General features: G+C 41.9%; 1 protein-coding gene across 1 annotated transcript in view; it reads right to left on the bottom strand.

The window, feature by feature from the left end:
• SGPP2 (sphingosine-1-phosphate phosphatase 2) overlaps window positions 1–13308 on the bottom strand; it is an 81454-nt gene extending 68146 nt beyond the window's left edge. The window contains exon 1 of the mRNA XM_030216960.1: window positions 13027–13308. Within this exon, the coding sequence (XP_030072820.1) occupies window positions 13027–13230 (204 nt within the window). The 5' untranslated portion in view covers window positions 13231–13308. The remainder of the gene's footprint in view (window positions 1–13026) is intronic.
• Between the last annotated feature and the right edge of the window lie 7093 nt (window positions 13309–20401).

The raw sequence follows: 20401 nt of genomic DNA, 5'->3' as shown, positions 1-20401 counted from the left end.
CCTCCAGCAGCGAGGCATCCAGCCCCAAAAGACTTCCAAGCACTGCAAAGCGGTCCATCGGTCCCCATTGGTCTCACAGGCATAGTGGGACCAACGCGCTGTTTACCCCTCCTTTTCAGCATTTTCTCAGGTAAAAAGTTTCAAGTTAGAGGAAAACAGGGAGACAGCCACCTTACTGCGTTCTCCTCAGACGCCATCTTGTTTTCTCACAGAACTTTTAAAAAGGCATATAAAGTAAATAGACCATGGTTGCTCTATCATCGAGAAGTCAGAAACTGAAACAAAGATGACATGTGTCTTACCTTATGTGCCCCTTACTATCAAGTAAAACAAGTTATTTGTAAAAACATTGGCCAATGTTAAGATTACATAATAAATTCTGGGCTATACCTCGGTTTGCTTATATGAGGGGGCCTAATTTGTGTGTAAGATTATCTATCAGTAAATATAATACCCAGATGGAAGGTTACCATTCAAGATGTAGAGGGTGTAGATATTGCCAACATGCTATTCAAAGTACATTATTGTACCTAAATCAAGAAAAAGAAAAAAAAAAAATTGTGATTCATCTTTTATAATACATGCCATTATTTGCTCATGTGGCTTATGGTATATAGGGCAAACTATTTAAAAAAAAAACCCTGATTGGCAGAGCATTTGAGTAATAAACTACAGAAAATGGAAGCTCCACTGGGTTAGGGCTAAACATACTTTAGCATACAGTGAAACCTCGGTTTCGGTTTTCGTTGATTTTTTCAGTGAAAATTTTGTCTTGGATTTCGTTGGTTGCCTCGGTTTTCGCTGCTAATTTTGCAAAAACAAAAGGGCAACCCACGCGTTTTCCTGCTCATTGGATTTACCTTGATTCACATGGAAATAATTGCCTCGGTTTTCATTGATTGTTTTTTGGACGGATTATCAGCGAAAAACGAGGTATCACTGTTGTATATGAAATTTTGATTCGATTTGATATTTCTAAGAGGGAGGTAACATTTTACAACAAATGTTTAATAAAGGAACAGAGAATGGTTTTTGAGTGGAAAACAGTGTCGTCTCCTGGGTTAAATAAAGTGGAATAGCTTGGGATACAGCACACAATGTACTCAGCCAGAGTTAAATGAGAAAGTGGTCAGTACTGCACATGCACTGGCATTTGGGAGTGCAAGGAGCCATTGTTCCCAGTATGGATGGACGTCCACTCAATGTGTGGCTGAAAACAATTTATTCAGAATTTGGCAGCCAAACTATTTTGTATAAATTTAAAACCTTATGATCACATTACTCTATTGCACTGGTTGTCTATACCCATTAGAATAAGGCTTTGATATGGACACTTCAATCCCTGTGTACAGGGATACCCATATTATATATATATATATATATATATATATATACATACATAATATCTTTGCTTGTTCCATATAATCTGTGACATTTGCTTCAATCTAATGACAATTCCTTCATATAATAACCTGTGGCTGGATACATCATATGGGCTTTATGGGTGGTATCTCCAAGTTTATGCAATTCCATGAGGTCAGAATGAAGGTTGTAGAGTTGCTATCAAAAATTTAGGACTAGACTAAAAACACGATTAATTTTGGGATGCTTTTGCCAATATGTCTTGAGCAACTTATCTTCTCCCTTCCCAATGTTCTCTAGTTTTATGCATCATCTGGTAATCGATATGAATGTGATTTTTATTCTGCAAACTGTCTTGATATCTGTTAAAAGGCATCACATTTTACTAAATAAAACCACTTATGGTATATACAATAACCCATTTTGAGACACTGTCCCAGAGAGGGGCATTCAACTTAAAGGGATTGTACTCCATGTTCTATATATATTCTGAAATGACACAAGCCATGACGGAAAATTGTAAACCACATTGAGCCTGCAAATAGGTGGGAAAATGTGGGCTACAAATGCAACAAATAAAATTTCTCCAATATAAAACAAATCAAGAATGCTAGGTTGATAAGACAGGCCAGATGCTAGACAATCACAATTCAGACAAAACAAACCAGGATAGCAGTTCTTGGGACCAGAGCACTGCATCACTAACTTTAACAAGTATATGAAAAGGAAACTTTAAAAACGAGTCCATGTTAACTAAAATAATCTGATGAAAGTCATACATTCCTGGATCGTTTTAAACATCCGTTTTCCCTATCACTTTACTATAAAATTGATGCTTTGCCACCTTCTGATCACTGATCTCTTCAGACTATTAGAATGCTTTTTATGATTTCACTTTTAGTCTATCATCTTTTGTTCACTTTGTCAGAACTAGGAAAAAAGAAATGCATTTAGTCCAATACATTTTATATATAACAAAGCAAAAACACCCATTTTGGAACAAATGAAATGGGCCCTAGAAAGGCTATCGTCTAAGCGTTCTCACCTCTCTCCTCTGCCCTCCCATCCATGTCCAGCGATTCTCCTGTGCCCTCCCCGCCATACCTCAGATTGCAGCGGCAGCAGGCTCGGCTTGCATCGCCTCCAGCCTTCCCTTTCCTTCCCTCTCAGTGTCCCGCCCTCCTCTGACATTTCGTCTTTCCGCGAGGTCAGGGAACGCTGGAGGCGAACTGATATAAGCTCATTAGCATACACTTACGAACCAGCCATATAGGGAGGCAAATTATTAATATATAGAGATGTGTGTATATTTTAAGCCTTCATTTCTATACAATACAGCAGGAAATTGGTTGGTTAAAGATGTTTGTCAAACTAAATCTTGAGTGACATATCCCCTTTTACAAAGGCGCACAGCATTTTTAGCGCACGCTAAGAATAAGCACATGCTAAACGTTGCTCACCCATATATTTCTATGGGTATGTCTAGTGTTTAGCACAAACTAAAACTGCTAGCGCACCTTTGTAAAAAGGGACCCCATAGTAAGTAGGGCAGCCATCAACAGTGAGCATTTTAAGCTGCTGGTGGTATTCCCGGATATTTGATGCCAGGCAATGTTTGGGCACAAGCATTGACTATCTGGGTTTATGCGGCTGGCTCATGTAGTTAAATGAGATATTCTTCACTTAAACCACCTAAGCGATGCTACAAAAAAAAAAAGGTAGGACTTTTAAGCAGTCATATTGGACTGCATAACTAAGTGCTGAAAAAATTGGCACTCGTCTTCAAGTGCTGACTCACCCCCTGGACTGCGTATAAAGTGGCCAGCTTTAACTTCAGCTGTCTGCAGTGATATTCAGGGCACTACCAGTTTCATGCCACTGTTCATCAACAGATGACTAGTTAAATAGCTTGTGCAGGGCTGGGAGCCATTTCTGGCCTACCATATATGTGAATAGAAATAGAATTTCTTCCTTGCTGGCTCCAATCCCACAATGGCTGCTGTGACTTGCTGCAGCTTTCAGTGGCAAACATGAGACTGCTACTGAACTCATGGCAGCCATTTTCACTTTGGAGTGTGCGTGTTGGGGGAGGGGAAGACTACACACCTGCCCCAGCTTGCCATTGCACCACCACAGTTGTATGGTAAGCTGGGGAAGGGCAGGGAAACCTCAGGGAAGGGATGGAATAGGAGGAATGTTGGATGGTAGGCTCATCTATAAAGCAGAGATTCAATTGCCTCACTTAATATTAACCCCTTATGAATGGGTCAGTACTGAAGATATCGTGAGCCTCCTGTATGGAACAGCAGTTATGTCCCCAAAATGGTAGGAACTAATTAAGCATTAGGAAACCAAATAGTGGTATATGATATTCATGCCAACAAGGGGGGGGGGGGGGGGGGGGGGGAAAGAGAGGAATAATCCCTGAAAAATATTTTGGGGACCAGTCCTTACATTTTAAAGTGACAATGTAGAAGGATTTGTGAGAAAAACAAGGTTTTGGAGACAGTACTGCAAGGTCGAGGTGTGCTATCTAAACAGGTGGAGCGTAAACAGTGAAAATTTGGCATGTACAAGTTAATGCACAGAAGCATAGGACAAAATTTAGTACTTTTTGTGGGGAGGAGGAAAGGGGAAGATGATATATTCAAAAAGGGGAGAGAGATTGGGGTTTTTTTTTTAAATTAATTTATCAGAAATATTTAACAAGTGGACACCCGGGAGGGAGTGGCAAACATGAAAAAGGATCTGAGGAAGCTAGTGGAATGGTCTAAGGTTTGGCAATTAAAATTCAATGCGAAGAAATGCAAAGTGATGCACTTAGGGAATAGAAATCCACGGGAGACGTATGCGTTAGGCGGGGAGAGTCTGATAGGTACGGACGGGGAGAGAGAGATCTTGGGGTGATAGTATCTGAGGATCTGAAGGAGACGAAAAACAAGTGTGATAAGGCGGTGGCCATTAACTAGAAGGTTGCAAGGCTGTATAGAGAGGTGTGACCAGCAGAAGAGGTTTTAATGCCCCTGTATAAGTCGTTGGTGAGGCCCCACCTGGAGTACTGTGTTCAGTTTTGGAGGCCATATCTTGCTAAGGATGTAGAAAGAATTGAAGTGGTGCAAAGAAAAGCTACGAGAATGGTATGGGATTTGCGTTGCAAGACGTATGAGGAGAGACTTGCTGACCTGAACATGTACCCTGGAAGAAAGGAGAAACAGGGGTGATATGATACAGACGTTCAAATATTTGAAAGGTATTAATCCGCAAACTAACCTTTTCCGGAGATGGGAAGGCGGTAGAACTAGAGGACATGAAATGAGATTGAAGGGGGGCAGACTCAAGAAAAATGTCAGGAAGTATTTTTTCACAGAGAGAGTGGTGGATGCTTGGAATGCCCTCCCGCGGGAGGTGGTGGAGATGAAAATGGTAACGGAATTCAAACATGCGTGGGATAAATATAAAGGAATCCTGTTCGGAAGGAAGGGATCCTCAGGAGCTTAGCAGAGGTTGGAAGGCAGAGGCGGGGCAGACTTATACGGTCTGTGCCCTGAAAAAGACAGATACAAATCAAGGTAAGGTATACACAAAAAGTAGCACATGAGTTATCTTGTTGGGCAGACTGGATGGACCTATAAGAAAACTGGTATAAAGAGGAAAAAAAAAAATAAGCCTTCTTTAGACCACAATAGGAGAAGGAGATACATTTTCAGGAGAGAATTTAAAGGAATATTGTTAAGTTGTATATAGTTAACACACAATTAACCCGATTCATTAATACATTTATATCAATCCTTAAGATGTATTACTAAGCTGAAACCAACTTGATTGATAAAAGGCATTTTAGTTCTGGTGAGAAGAAAATATATTTAATCACACATTTACAGGGATAATTCAAATAGAAAGATGCTCCAATCTCTAGGGTTTCTTTCCTAAAGGCTAGAAACTCTTTTCTTCTTTCCTGAGTTTGTCTTGTAACATCCAGGTACATCTATATCTTTTTCCCATAGAATAAAGATTGTGATTTCTTAAAAAAAAAAAAACCAAAACAAAACAAAATGTTTGACAGCCTCCAAATCCTGTTCGAACACAAAAAAAAAAAAAAAAGACACCAACAAAGTCTTTCAGAAATTTTCTGATAAGGATGATTCTAGAATTTCAGTTAAATTTAAATTCAGTTGTCACGGGGAGAGAGAGATTGTAAAGCATTGCACCATTCTCTTTAGCTTGGTGGCCCTCACACTGCAATGCTTTACTATTGTAGTTCTGTGTAGAAAGTTTACCAATGATTTAAAGCAGGGGGTAAAAACCTTATCTTAATCTTCCTTCCTGATTAACCCTGCTTGCTGATTTAGTGGTGATCCTCCCAGTAAATTGCTTCTCACTATCCTTCCCTGTATAGTATGGTTGCTAAGTAACTTATGACTTATTGCAATAGTTAATTGCTGTTATTGTAACTCGCATTCCTATTGGTATATCCCTGTCCTGTTGCTATTCTTCCCTTTTAATTTTACGATTGTAAGCCATTTAGATTTGATATACTGCCTAATCAAGAGTAAAGTTCAACATTATAAGTACATAAGTATTGCCATACAGGGACAGACCGAAGGTCCATCAAGCCCAGCATCCTGTTTCCAACAGTGGTCAATCCAGGTCACAAGTACAATACATTTTATGTTGGGTTATCCTAGAAATAAGCAGTGGATTTTCCCAAAGTCCATTTTAATAATAGTCTATGGACTTCCTTTAGGAAGCCATCCAAACCTTTTTTAAACCCCGCTAAGTTAACTGCTTTTACTACATTCTCTGGCAATGAATTCCAGAGTTTAATTACATGTTGAGTGAAGAAATATTTTCCGATTCCCTTTAAATTTACTACTTTGTAGCTTCATTGGGTGCCCCCTAGTCCTAGTATTTTTGGAAAGATTAAACAAGCAATTCACATCTACCCGTTCCACTCCACTCATTATCTTATATACTTCTATATCTCCCCTCAGCTGTCTTCTCCAAGCTGAAGAACCCAAGCCATTTCAGCCTTTCCTCATAGTGAAGTGGTCCCATTCCCTTTATCATTTTCATCACTCTTCTCTGCTCAGCAGCTGTCAACCCCTCCTCATGCAGTACCTTCCAGACTTCAGAAAATAAATCGGAGACAATGCATCCTTCCCCCCACAGTGAAACAAAGTCCAAAGGGAAAAGTCCATCGGTACGGGATTTTATTTGCAAGTAAGATATCCAAAGCAGGTTTCATCGCACGTCGCTTAGCCAGAGTCAGCTGTGACAGATCTTGAAACACCTTCACTTGTGCCTCGTTGTATTCGATATAGGGAACCTGACAAGCCCTTATAAATCGCTCTCTCATAGCATAGGAAGAAAAGTAAACCACGATATCTCTTGGCTTATTATCTGACCGCTTTCCCAATGCTTTGTGTGCTCGCTCCACCTGATCTCTTCCGAATCAAGCAGCTTTTTACAGAGCAATTTAACCACAGCACCAACATCCTCTTTATCTCCGACTTCCGGAACCCCTCGAAAACGAAGGTTGTTCCATCTCCCCCCGGTTTTCTTGATCATCCACTTTATATTGCAACTCAAAAGTAAATCAAAAAGTTTTGCTTTAAAATCGGCCCCATTCAAATGTTCAGCTTGTTCTTCAGTTCGCGCCTCTAGATCCTTCACGCGCCCTCCCAACTCACGCAAGTCTACACACAAAACATCCATTCTATCCAATATTTCCTCCTTAGAGGATTTAATTTCATCATGGATCGCCTGCAAGCACTTAGCTAGATCCTTAGAGTTGCCACACCACAAGCCTCTGCAGTAGACTGAGCAGAATCAGAATGGGAAGCACGAGCCAATGCCTGCACGTGGCGGATCGCGGCCTTACTCGCTTGCTGCGCTGACTGCCGCTCACTCTCCTTGCAGACCACAGACATCTTCCCCGACAACGGACACACTAACCCGGCAAAATCCCAGTAATTTTCCGCTGCACCGGGTATCGGTTTAAGGGCAAGGAACGCTGCCGTTAGCTAAATAAAACAGGGACGCGACGGAGCTCCGGATTCAGGCAGCCATCGGAGCTCGTGATGTCACTTCCTCTCTTGGCCTTTTTTTTTTTGTAAAGGGGGCAATAAACAACCATGTGCTAATAAATTAGTCTACTGCCCAAGCCTTTACCACCACTTATTTATGAGGCGGTAAAGGCTCATGTGCTAACCCCACAGTAAATCAAGCAGTGCACAGCAATGTGCCCATGCTGCTGACTACTGCCAGAATGCTCCCCCTCCCCCCCCCCCTGTAGAAAATTGAAAATTATTTTCTACTGTGGGAAACTGTGCCAACTTCAGAACTACCACCAGGCTCCTGTGCTACCACTGTGGTAGGGCCGATTTGGTGTGTGGCTTAGTATGAAGCTGAGCTTTTTAATCTTTTGATATACTAAAACACTTTTGTATATTGATATTATACAAAAAAAAAAAAAACTTGAGGATGGAGGTTTTTTTTGTCAATGAGATTTGAAGTCAACTGTTAAAACCGATAATCTGAGAAAGGGATCAGTGAAATTGTATGGTATAAAGATCTTCAGCTCGCATTAATATATAAGTTATTGTATTGCCATATTTTATATACCAGTGGCTTTAAAAAAACGTCAAAGACACCAAAAAAAAGATCTAGATAAAGAATTAAGGTCCTTACAGAAAAAGTTCTCTCCTGTTTTGTATCTATGGGAAGAGTGCCAAGGGCCTCTTACTAAACCACGCTAGTGATTCCCAGCATGGCAATGCTTTGCAGTCCATTCATTTTGGATGGGCTGCATTGCATTTGCCGCACAGGAATTGCTACTGTGATTTAGTAAAACAGGTCTTAAATATGGATGCAGCAGAGTTATGTGAAAGGTAAGCCAGTGATTCCCAAGCTTGTTTTGGGGAGCCCCAGACAGTCAGGTTTTCAGGATATCCTGAATGAATATGCATGACATTTGCATATACGACCTCCTTGGCATACAAATCTCATGAACATTCATTCAGGATATCCTCAATGAGTATGCATAGCTCTACACTGGGTAAAAAAAACTTTTTTTACAGCTGTACTCTATATATTAAATATTCAACAAGATATCAACTATTTTTGATTACTCTTAATTATATATCACAAATATCAAACCTATAACATCATCTATCATCAATAAGCCAGATACACACACCCCTACATTCATCCTTCAACAACTGCCCTTTTAAGCAATTTGTTGCATTATCCATATCATTAAACTCGTTGTTGCTTCCAGAATATTCATCTCCACATTCACAGGCTTCACCGTTTTAGCAGTTTTGAATACTACATCTGGATCCTCAAGGCTGGTCTTCACAACACCACCCTTTATCACACACAGTAACCCGCACCCTACACAGCCTGTGTTTCGCTATGTGATGGTCATCAGGGTTCAATTGATGATTCCATCCAATTCGTGGATATCGGGCAGACAGGAACTCATGGCACTTCCGTGCGTCCACGCCCCAACAAAAATGGCATCCATGAATTGGATGGAATCATCAATTGAACCCGATCCCTGATGATGCTCACGTAGCGAAACACAAGCTGTGTAGGGTGCGGGATACTGTGTGTGATAAAGGGTGGTGTTGTGAAGACCAGCCTTGAGGATCCAGATGTAGTATTGGAAACTGCTAAACAGTGAAGCCTGCTGGCTTTGGAAAGTTAAATGTGGAGTGGAGGAGAATATTCTGGAAGCAACAACAAGTTTAATGATATGGATAATCAACAAATTGCTTTAAAGGGCAGTTGAAGGAGCTGGTCATCAAAAACAGTGACGACAAGTTTTGTTGACAAGATGAAAATACAGTAATTTATTTAAATGAAAGTTTTGAAGGAACTGTTAATTGTAACAAGAGTTGATTGTCAGGGCTCACGATAGTAGTTAGGCACATGATGTATTAGTAAGATCTGGTGCAAGGCTTGGATGAGCATGTGAGTGTGTGTATCTGGCTTACTGATAAAATGATTTTATAGGTTTGATATGTGATATATAATAAATAGTAATCAAAAAATAGTTTAATATTTTGTTGAATTAATATGCATGAGATTTGCATAAGTGACCTCCGTGGCATGCAAGTGTCTCATGAACATTCATTCAGTATAGCCTGAAAACCTGACTGCGTAGGGTTTACCCAGGACAGGTTTGGGAACCTTCGAGATAAAGCTACTTCTGAGGAATTTCCAGCCCACACTGGTCCTACTGTATATTCACAGGTGGTGGCTCCAGAGGCAGAGCAGTATGAATCCTACTTTTCATGAGCGATATCTTGGCAATTAACTGCCTATAAACTTTAAATCCTGGAATGCTGAATGGAGTGACTGCCATATCAATCAGTTATGTCTTTGCTGATTTAGAGCCCTGTTTACTAAGCCGCATTATAGGTGCTTTAACATTTTTTTTTAATGTGCATAAACCATGTATGCACCTACAATATCCCTATAGGCGCCTACACAGTTAGTGTATGCACTAATTGTAGGTGCATTAAAAACGTTAACGCGCTTTAGTAAACAGGTCCCTTGGAGCTCGAGTTACACTTGAGTACTATCACATTAGCAAACATTAATACCTGTTATTTTATAACAAGTTCCACTATATGATAGTATCTAGTTAAGAACACACTTTAATGGTGATTAACACATTAGTAATTCTAGCTCTTAGAATACTATGCAATGTGGGCTTTCATCAATGAAAGAAGCTAGAATAACCAGAGCTGCCTATCCATGGCAAGGAGGTTTAATGACCGGAGACAGCATGAGCCTATCTGGCCCATTACCTGGGCTGAAGCAAGTGGGCAGAGCTTGCCGCCATATTGGTTTGTCCAAAGCAATAGCAAATGCTATTCAAAACAGCAAACCTGTAAGGTTCATATCGTTTTAATTAAACCTCCTTGGTTCTGCATTCTCTGTTAGGAGGGGGGGGCTTAATGGGGTTTTTTTGTCAGTACTCCACAACTTGCTTTGTTATTTGCAATGCTCTACTGTGGAATTCAGTGCTGAACAATATGCCTTTATTTATTTATTTTTACTTACGATGACAAAGATATTGCTATATAAAAACAACAGGAAACGCTTATGACTGCCTATGTGTGTGTTTTTGTTTTGTTTTTTTAAATTTGAAAGCTTCCCATATGTAGATATAAATTTTATGCTATTTTAGTGATTTTCAATTTCATGATATATTTTAACTAGTAGAAACAGTAAAACTATTTTGTGCTTATTTTTCTACACTGTTCTATATAATACAGTAATACATGGCAGGTGGAAGAAAGTGAGCTATTGAGGAGGAGAGAGAGTGAGAGAGCGGGGAAGGTGGCTGGTGGGCAGGCGAGAGAAAGGCGTCAGCTTTGAGCTTGCATAAATCTAGCACAGAAAGCGCAAGGTGAACAGAAAAGTTGATGAAGTGTGAAACGTGTGCAATAAAAAAAGTGGGAGGCTGCCTCCCATGGAACGAGTGTCGATGCCCATCACTAAAGTGAAGGATGCACACGCCATGATCCTTAGAGGGTAATTACTGCGTAAATGCTATGTGGAGACAGTGGTTGCGGTGTCATGGATTTGTTGCCAGCCCCTCCAAGTGACAATGATTACGATTTAGGCCCAATTACTACTCTAAACAATGAAAGGATCATCCATGGGCGTAGCCAGACTACAGATTTTGGGTGGGCCTAGACAAGAAGTGGGTGGGCACCAAGTGCTCTTCCCCCCCTCCCTCTAACAACCACCACCAAAAATCTCAGCTGGTGGGGAAATGCTTCTTTTCACCAAGGCAGTCTGCAGTATGCATGCGCTGAAAACTGAGCATGTGCAGGTGCTGGTATCGTGGAGAGTAGTGTTTTCGTTACCATTAGGGGGAAGTCTTCAGCTGGCTGAGCTTGGGATCCCCACCAGCTACCACTAAACGTGTGGTACTGTTGGGTGGGCCCGAGCCCTAACTAGGTGGACCCAGGCTCACCCGTGGCTACGCCACTGGATCAATCACAATGGAATAACCTATGCTGCAGAAGTCAGCATGTTTCTAACTATAACTTAGATACAACAAGGAATGACAACATTGATGCAGCACCTGATGGTCCAAAACAAACTAAGATAGTGGCTGCTGAGGGAATTGGCTTCAGCCTTGTGATGTCATGCCATCTCTTGTCATTAAACATTAAATTTCCTTGATCCATGGTAGGGTTACCATATGTCTGGATTTCCTTAGATATGTCCTCCTTCAGGGGAGACTGTCAGAGGTCCGTATGTTTTTTTTTCCAGCCAGCCCATTTATCTGGGTTTCTGGGCTGGCGGGATGACGGACGGACAGACTGGCCTTCTCTCTCTCCCCCCCCCCCCCCGAAGCCTACCATAGCACACCCTCGTGGTCTAGTGGCCTCTCCAGAGCAGGAAAGGGCTCTACTCTTTCCTGTCCGCTGCCACATGAAAATGGCTGCTGAGACTTCACAGAAGTCTTGCAAAGTCACTGAAGCCAAGACAGAAAAGAGTGGGATTCTTTCCAGCCCCAAAGAGGCCACTACACCACCATGGCTGCAAGGTAAACCCAGGAGGGGAAGGAACAAGCTGCTCATGGATTGGAGGAAACACAGAGGAGATGGGAGCATGCTGCTCATGAATTTTGGAAGTGCACATCTTTTCCAGGTTTTGTTTTTAGACTACAGAAGAAAATATTTCTCTTATTTTTACCAATATTTTCACTGCTTATTATCTGACTTTCTTGGGAGATCAAGGTCACTGTGTGTGCGGCAGGGACAGGGCAGCATTTTATTTTTTCTGGACTCATCTCCGCAAATACGGAGACTCTAATCCATAGTAAGCTTCAATTGGAACATCAGTACTGTAGCACCAGCACTGAACTTATTCTTCTAGCCTAAAACTGTCCTTGAAGGCCACAAAATATGCTTGGCTTTTTGGGTACCAACGTACACAGAGTAACCATAAGGAGAAAGTTAGAGAAAAGTGGCCGAAGACAGTACTGAAATCCCACTGAGCCACTTTGTGATCTTGCATAGTCAATTATCCCCATTGCCTCAGGTATTCGGACTGTAAACTCCCTGGGGAAGGGGTTTTTTGTAAATGAAGTGCAGAATGCTTTAAGTAAGCCACCATGACTATCCCTTAAAAAGGGAGACTACAGTTTAAAAAAAAAAAAAAAAAAGTTACATATGTATACACACACACACCACAAGCTCCGTGCACAAAGCCATTTCACATATATATATGCACATTGCATATTTCTTACAACTTTTTGAAATACTTATTTGCCACAGTACATGAAAGAAACATGATGTTTTATTGGTTTTCCCCAAGCACAGACTCCGCACGGAGTTTCAATTCTAAATTATGTTGTCTGCAAGGCGTGTTCGAGACCCTCCCACCTGACTTTCCTGTTTTGCGAAAAGTAACACTAGAAAAAGTTGGCTTGGCGGAATTTTGTTCAGTCATTTAAAGTAATGCTGGGGACAGGTAATAAGCAACCTAGAAGTGTATTTTCTTTATAAAGGGTTCCAAGTGCTGAACAAGTAGAATGCCAATATCCCACACCTTAAACTGCCAAAGGGTCGCTAGACACATGACACTAAAACGCATCTGAACAAGCCAGGCTCCTGCCGCAGGGATCCTTACCCGATCCGTAGGCTTCTGCTGACTTCCCGATCCATTTTGCTGAGCCAGGCTAGGCCACGTTCCGGCCACCGGTGCGTCCCCGTTGGCAGAGGCCCGGCGGTGCTGATGCTCGGTTCCTCCGTCGTAGGACAGGTAGAGCCCGCAGCATCTCTGGAAGCGGACGACCAGGTGCGTCTGCTGCAGGTAGCGAGGCAACGCAGCCATCCCAGCGCCCCACCGGTTGTAGGATCGAAGGGACCACCGCAACGATGCTAAATACCAGATCGTGCTCGCGGCACCTCCCTGCAGCCGCGGGAAACAGGTGCAATGCGTGCGGGATTAGGCTCTCCCCCTGGTCCTAGCGCCTCCCGCCGTATTGCACGGAGAAATAGCTTTGCAGAGGTTCCCAAACCTGGCCTTAGAAACCCTCATCTACTGGGTTTTTCATGCAACACAGAGCATTGTGGGCTCCAAGAAAATCTAAACTTGTGGCACTGTCCCATCTGATACTTGCGGGGCTTGTGGTTCATGTACAGTACAGGTACACTTGTTCACAGTGCGTTTTTTTCTAGCAAAAAAGGTGTCGGTACTCAAATACTAGGCCACTCTTCAGGGGTGGGGTGATCACTGAGGGACCCATCCCACAATAGCCAAGCCCCCTGCCACCGGTCACAGAATGTATGACAAGGCAGAACTGGTGTGTAGAGCCTGATCTGTTTTATTAAAACTTGGGGGTCCATGGGTCAATTATAGCAGACAATAGAAAAGGTGCCAGTACTCAGTACCCCCAAGTACCCCCTAAAAAAAAAGCCCTGCTTGTTCATCTGGTATTCAAATGCGTGAACCTGAGTATTTTTTGGCCTGAAGTATGGGACAAAATTCAGCTTATATTGCAGTTCCATGAGACTCTACAAGCTAAACATGTGATATGGAAATTATGTGCTATTGCACTCCCACTAACTGCAAAAGATAATTACAATTCTATTCCGTGTCTTTTTTAAAAATTTTATTATTTTTTATTTGGTGCATTTTTACCCTACATTTTCCCACATGAGCAGGCACAATGTGGCTTACATAAAATCAAGAGGATACAATACAATACATCAGGGGTGTATCTGGACTCCAGCGGTAGGGGGGGGCCAGAGGGAGGGGCATATTTTAGCCCCCCCCCCCAATGACCCCCCCCACTGCCACCATTGCCAGAATCCCACCGCCATTGCCAGATCCCCCCACCAACGACTCTCCACCCTCCCCCCCGCTGCCTACCCTCCCCCGCTGCCGTTGCTTACCTTTGCTGGGACGTCAGACTCCGAACTGGATTGAACAGCTATCAACTACAGTACGGCCACGGAGGCCGAAGAAGAACTTTAAAGACGTCGGGTCGGCTGGCGGGGGTTGGGGTCCCCCGCCAGCTGAAGAAATATCTTTAAAGGCGGCAAGCGGACCTCGGCTGGAGGGGGGTTGGGGTCCCATGCCAGCAAAGGTAAACAACAGCAGCGGGGGAGGGTTGACGGCGGTAGGGGGGTCCAGGGCGAAATCTGCAGGGGCCCAGGCCCCTGTGGCCCCACGCAGATATGCCCCTGCAATACATAGATGGCACAGATTCGGAATGAGTCAGGAGGGGAAGGAACATGAGATGGCATGGGGTAAATGTCAGGGGCGAATTGCCAACGAGTGAGAGAAGTTAAACATTGGAGTTGCCAGTGGAATAAGCCTTGTTGAATAAGAAAGTTTTTAAGGACTTCTTGAACAGTTGGTGATAGACGAGCTTAAGTTGTTTTGGCAGAACATTCCATGATTTTGGACTGATATAAGGGAAGGATGAAGCATAAAGGGTCTTGTATTTAACATTCCTGCAGGTGGGATAATGTAGATTGAGGTAGGTCCTAGCAGTTTTAACAAAACTTCAAGGTGGTTCACAACAACAATAAATATCTCATTCAGATATGATATACAATTTACATTTTAAGTTAATTCTTCAAAAGGATATAATATTACAAGGAGAACAAATATAAGTTCACAAAAAAAAGACTACAATTAGATATTAATTGTATGGACACTGGTAAACTATTCCTTATTTTTTGGCCCCTGAAATACAAAAGAATGTTCCCAGAATGTTTCAACTTCATTTTCCTTATGGAAGGAATATCGAGTCAATTTTTTTGAACTCCTCAGGTGTTCTCTTAGATCTGGAGATGATATTACCCCTCCTGTTTACTAAGCTGTGCGACAATGCCAGTATTAGCGTGCAGCTTAGAAAACAGGGGTAAATTTCCTACCATAACAGAATTCATGCCATAAACGCATTTGTAAATTGTTCAACATAAAGGGATCTTTCACTTGCTCATCTTCCAATGTGGTATATATCATTCAGTGTAAAAAAATGTAACGAAGGATGCTATATTGGAGAAACAGGCCAGATGCTTAAGACAAGATTCAATTTACATAGACATCACATGAACAATACAGGCAGTAGGGCCCCCACCCAGGTGGGACAGCACTTCACAGAACCAGGACACTGTACCAGTGATTTCACAGTGAGAATACTGAAAGGTAACTTTAAAACCATACAAGAACGTAAGACCTTTGAAGTCAGAATGATTGAATATTTTAACACCCAACAGAAAGGACTTAACAAGGATCTGGGGTTCCTAGCCCATTATAAACCATAAAGCTGTATGTCTCTGTTGATCACCCCACCCCTCACCTATCCACACCCATCCTGTTAGAATATCAATGATATGCTTTGATGTCCCCATGTATACCTCCGACCCACCCCCATCCTCCCACCCTGTCAGACTGTCATAGTAATGCTTGAATGTTTTCACTTATATACACTGTCAGCTAGCATATTTGCTTATTTCCGATCTGACGAAGAAGGGCAACCTTTGAAAGCTAATCAAGAAATGTATTAAGTTATGTCCAATAAAAAAGGTATCATCTTATTTTCTTTTCCATGTTTTATTTTGTTTGATTTCTATTGATAAATTTGACAAGAAATTTTAAATTGCATCCAAGATTCTAATCTTAGCCAATGTAAATTGTCCAAAAGAGAACTGACCACTACATTTTCCTAGACCAAAAATCAATCGAGCAGCTGTATTCTGCAAAAGTTGAAGCTTACACATCTGCTGTTTATATACATTACAATATCATGAGTTGCTATAATCGAGTAATGGAAGTAAAGTTGTCGGTGCAATTATTCTCCAAACCACACTAGTTTAGTCTTCTGTGCATTAAGCTTAAGAACATTTGCTAGTGCCCATTTCTCAATTAACTCCCCCCTCCCCCGTTTACAAAGCCACGGGGCAATGCTGACATGGTCCATTCAAAGTGAATGGGCTGTGTCAGCAGTACCGGGGCTTTGTAAACAGGGGCCTTTGTGTATTGTTTTAATCATAAAAAAGTACTTTCCAAAGTTTCTTGAATTGGACACAGAACAAAGATATCATTAGCATAAGACAGAGAGAGTATATTTGAAGAATGTAAATAACCACCCAGATAACACATGTAAACATTGAAAAGCTGTGGTGACAGTCGAGACCCCCCCCCCCCCCCGGGGGGAATCAACTGTTGTCACAGCTTTTCAGGATTTTATGCTGCTTATCCTAGAAATAATCAAAAAATAATCTGTATGGCTATGTTCCACCTATATATTTTGTGACTCGCACAATCTATGGTGTGTGGAAACATATACATGAAGCAATGCTATTTTCTGTTAAGGGGACGTCTCATCCAGTCACACAGGCGATTACCACCATATGAGTGATGTGCCTACAGCTGTGACAATTTTGTAATCATAAACAGCCCCCAACCACCTATAGTGCAACAAACTATCACTCAAAAAATAATAATTAGTGCTTTGTAAACCGACTCCTCCCTCTCCTTCTCTGCGCATATCCAACAGACTGCCAAGACCTGTCGCTTCTTCCTCTTCAACATCAGCAAAATTCGCCCTTTCCTCTCTGAGCACACCACCAGAACTCTCGTCCACGCTCTCATTACCTCTTAGCTTGATTACTGCAACTTACTCCTCACCAGCCTCCCATTCAGCCATCTATCCCCCCTTCAATCCGTTCAGAACGCTGCTGCACGTCTTATATTCCGCCAGAACCGATATACTCATATCACCCCTCTCCTCAAATCACTTCATTGGCTTCTGATCAGATATTGCATACAATTCAAGCTCCTCCTCCTTACCTACAAATGCACTCAGTCTGCGGCTCCTCACTACCTCTCCACCCTCATCTCCCCTATGTTCCCGCCCGTAACCTCCGCTCACAGGACAAAGCCCTTCTCTCAGTACCCTTCTCCACCACTGCCAACTCCAGGCTCCGCTCATTCTGCCTTGCCTCACCCTATGCCTGGAACAATCTTCCTTTACCCATACGCCATGTCCCCTCCCTACCCATCTTCAAATCTCTGCTTAAAACTCACCTCTTCAATGCTGCCTTCGGCGCCTAACCGCTTGAGAAATATAGAATTAGATGACAGACCCTGGCCTCATGATGTACCCACAGATTTTCTATCAGCTTTATTAAAACTGGCGCTGTGCAAAGAAATTTTTTAATTCAAAGAAAAACTATTTATGCAAATTTCCGGTGTGGCCATGGGCGCAACTTTCGCCCCGACTCTGGTCAATTTATACATGACAGCTTTTGAGAGAAAGTGGCTGCAAGACTCTCCTTTCCAGCAGAAGATACACATATGGCATAGATACATTGACGATATCTTCCGGCTGTGGAGTGGTGATAATCAAGAGCTTAGGGATTTTCACGCTTGGCTCAATAGATGTCACCATAATATCCAATTTACATTGAATTTTTCAGAAACATCTATACATTTTCTGGACGTAGAAGTTACTTCATGCCAGCGTGAGTTCAAGTCCAAGGTTTACACGAAACCGACAGATCGGAACACCATTTTGGAGTATGGGAGCTATCACCCAAAGGCTTTGCGTAACAGTCTCCCTTTCTCCCAATTTTTACGATTTAGGAGAATATGTACCTGAGATGAAGACTTTCACCAACAAGCTCAGAATTTTGGCATGAAACTGATGCAACGCAATTATCCTAAGAAAGTCTTGAAACGTGCATATCAAAGGGCTAAATATAATAATAGAGAATTGCTTCTGCAGAACTACAATTAAGAAGAGGTAGAGGAGGCAAGATGGCGGCTGAGTAAGATGCAAGTGAACCAGCTCCAGATTTACCTTAGTTTGTTTCCTGAAACCCGGATTTCTGATGCCCAAAAGAAGAGGCAGACAACGCACCAGCCTGGTGGTGCAATCTATACCATCTCTTGGAACTCTGGACCGATTCATGGTTCCGAGTACGATTTCGGGAGCGTTGTCTTCGCTGCCGACGAATATGGAGAGAGGACTCCCACTTTCGCGGCTTGAAGCAGAAACATCTTGGAGCCCCGAAGAGCGTAATCCTCCCCCGATGCCGGCGGAAAACCCGGAAGCAACCCAGGAGACTCTGAATGCACAAACGCCTATGGGGCCTCCTGGCACGGGCGCTGCTACGGGCCTACAGACGCCGATAGACCCCGCTATTGCAATAGCGGGAGAACAAGGGGAGACTGTCCTAGGAGAAAATCTAGCGATGGGAGGAAGCCAGTTACCGAAGATTCCAAATGTAGGCTTACCAAGTAAGTCTTTATTACCTCCAAAACCAAAAGAAATAACTTTAGAATCAATTTGGGAAGCTCTAGCTTGTCTAGAAGCTTCTTTTGCTTCGAAATTCACATTTGTAAATCAACAGATTGAAATCTTGTCTGGAAAATTACCCTCTATGGAAAAAAAAAATGGAAACTTTGAGTAAAGATAACGAAAATAATTCTAAACTTATACAAAATTGTCAACAGCTTCAAGTTAATCTGATCAAAGAAAACATACTCTTACAAAACAAGGTGGAAATGCTTGAAAATTACCAACGGTCTAATACTCTTAGACTGTTAAATTTTCCAAAACAGCTGTCTATCTCACCTCTTATTACTTTTAAAAAGTATCTTACAGAAGTACTGAAAGTACCCGAACAGTCATATCCTCCTATATCAAAGATATTTTATGTAACGTCCTTTTTGAAGAGGGACTCTGAAAGAGTAATTCCCCCAGTAGAAACTGGGGATGTAAGTTTAACACAAATGATAGAAGATGATATGGTGGGACTAACGTCAGCAACACTCAAAGTTACATTTATTCTGCAACCTGATAGAGACTGGATACTAAAACAATATTTTTTGCATAGAGAACAGAATTTCCTTGGTTATAATATAAGAATGTACCCAGATGTCTCAAAGGTAACGCAGAAGAAAAGACAGGAATTCCTCAAACTTCGTCCCAAGGCATTGCAATTGAGAGCACTGTTTTGGTTAAATTTTCCTTGCAAATGTGTCATAAAGTTAAATTCTGTTAAATATATATTCTATGACTCTAAACAACTTAATTCATTCCTGGACTCTAAGTTACCTGGCTCACCCATTTTATTACCGGGACCTGTAATAACGTCTACGCCATAAAGTATATACTCGGACCTTTTGCTCAGCCACCTTTTTCCTAGCTTTTATTAAATATAGTTTTCCTGAAATATAGTATATAATGCCTCCATATTGTGGACTATAGATGAGAAATAGATCAAGATTTCCCTTTTCTTTGATATAAGAATTTCTTTTATGTTATGAATGATTAATAGTCATCTTTGCTGATTTCAAGAATTGTACTTGATTAAAATGTTAAAAGTGATAAATAAAGGAAAAAAAAAAAAAAGAAGAGGTAGATGTGAACATCACGACATTTGTCATGCGGTATGTACCTGGTAGCGAAATAGCCATGAAAATTATACGGCAACACTGGGATATTATGAAAGCACATCCACTTTTTAAATCACATCGGATGAGGACTGCTTTTTCGAGAGCGAGAAAATTGAATGAAATATTGAGCCCAGCGGATCTTCCTACTGGTGATTCCACAACTGACAGGCATACTAGAGGTCACTTTAAATGTATGAAGACTGGGTGTAAAACATGCACGTTGAGCATTGAAGCAGATAGTTTTTGCCATAAGGGGCGCACCTATTATTTGCGACATTCAACAACATGTCGGACTACTCATATTATTTATTACATCAGTTGTCAAAAAATGTATATAGGTAAATCGTGTCGATCGCTCAATGCTAGGATAGAGACAGTGCCATAGAGACAGTGTGGGCTCCCCCCCCCCCCCCCGAGTCCTTCCATGTCCATGAAATACTCATTTTAGCCACAAAATCAGAATATGGGTAAGACCCTGTGGGGGCCTCTCATGAAGGGACCAATTAGGCATAAGCCCCAACACACATGCCACCTTTTCCTCTGCCCAGGACTCACCAGTCCAACCCGAAATTCAATGTCATAC

The sequence above is a fragment of the Microcaecilia unicolor genome, chromosome 10 (genome assembly GCF_901765095.1).
Source record: "Microcaecilia unicolor chromosome 10, aMicUni1.1, whole genome shotgun sequence".
Taxonomy (NCBI): Eukaryota; Metazoa; Chordata; class Amphibia; order Gymnophiona; family Siphonopidae; genus Microcaecilia; species Microcaecilia unicolor.
This window is presented reverse-complemented; position numbering and strand designations above follow the sequence as displayed.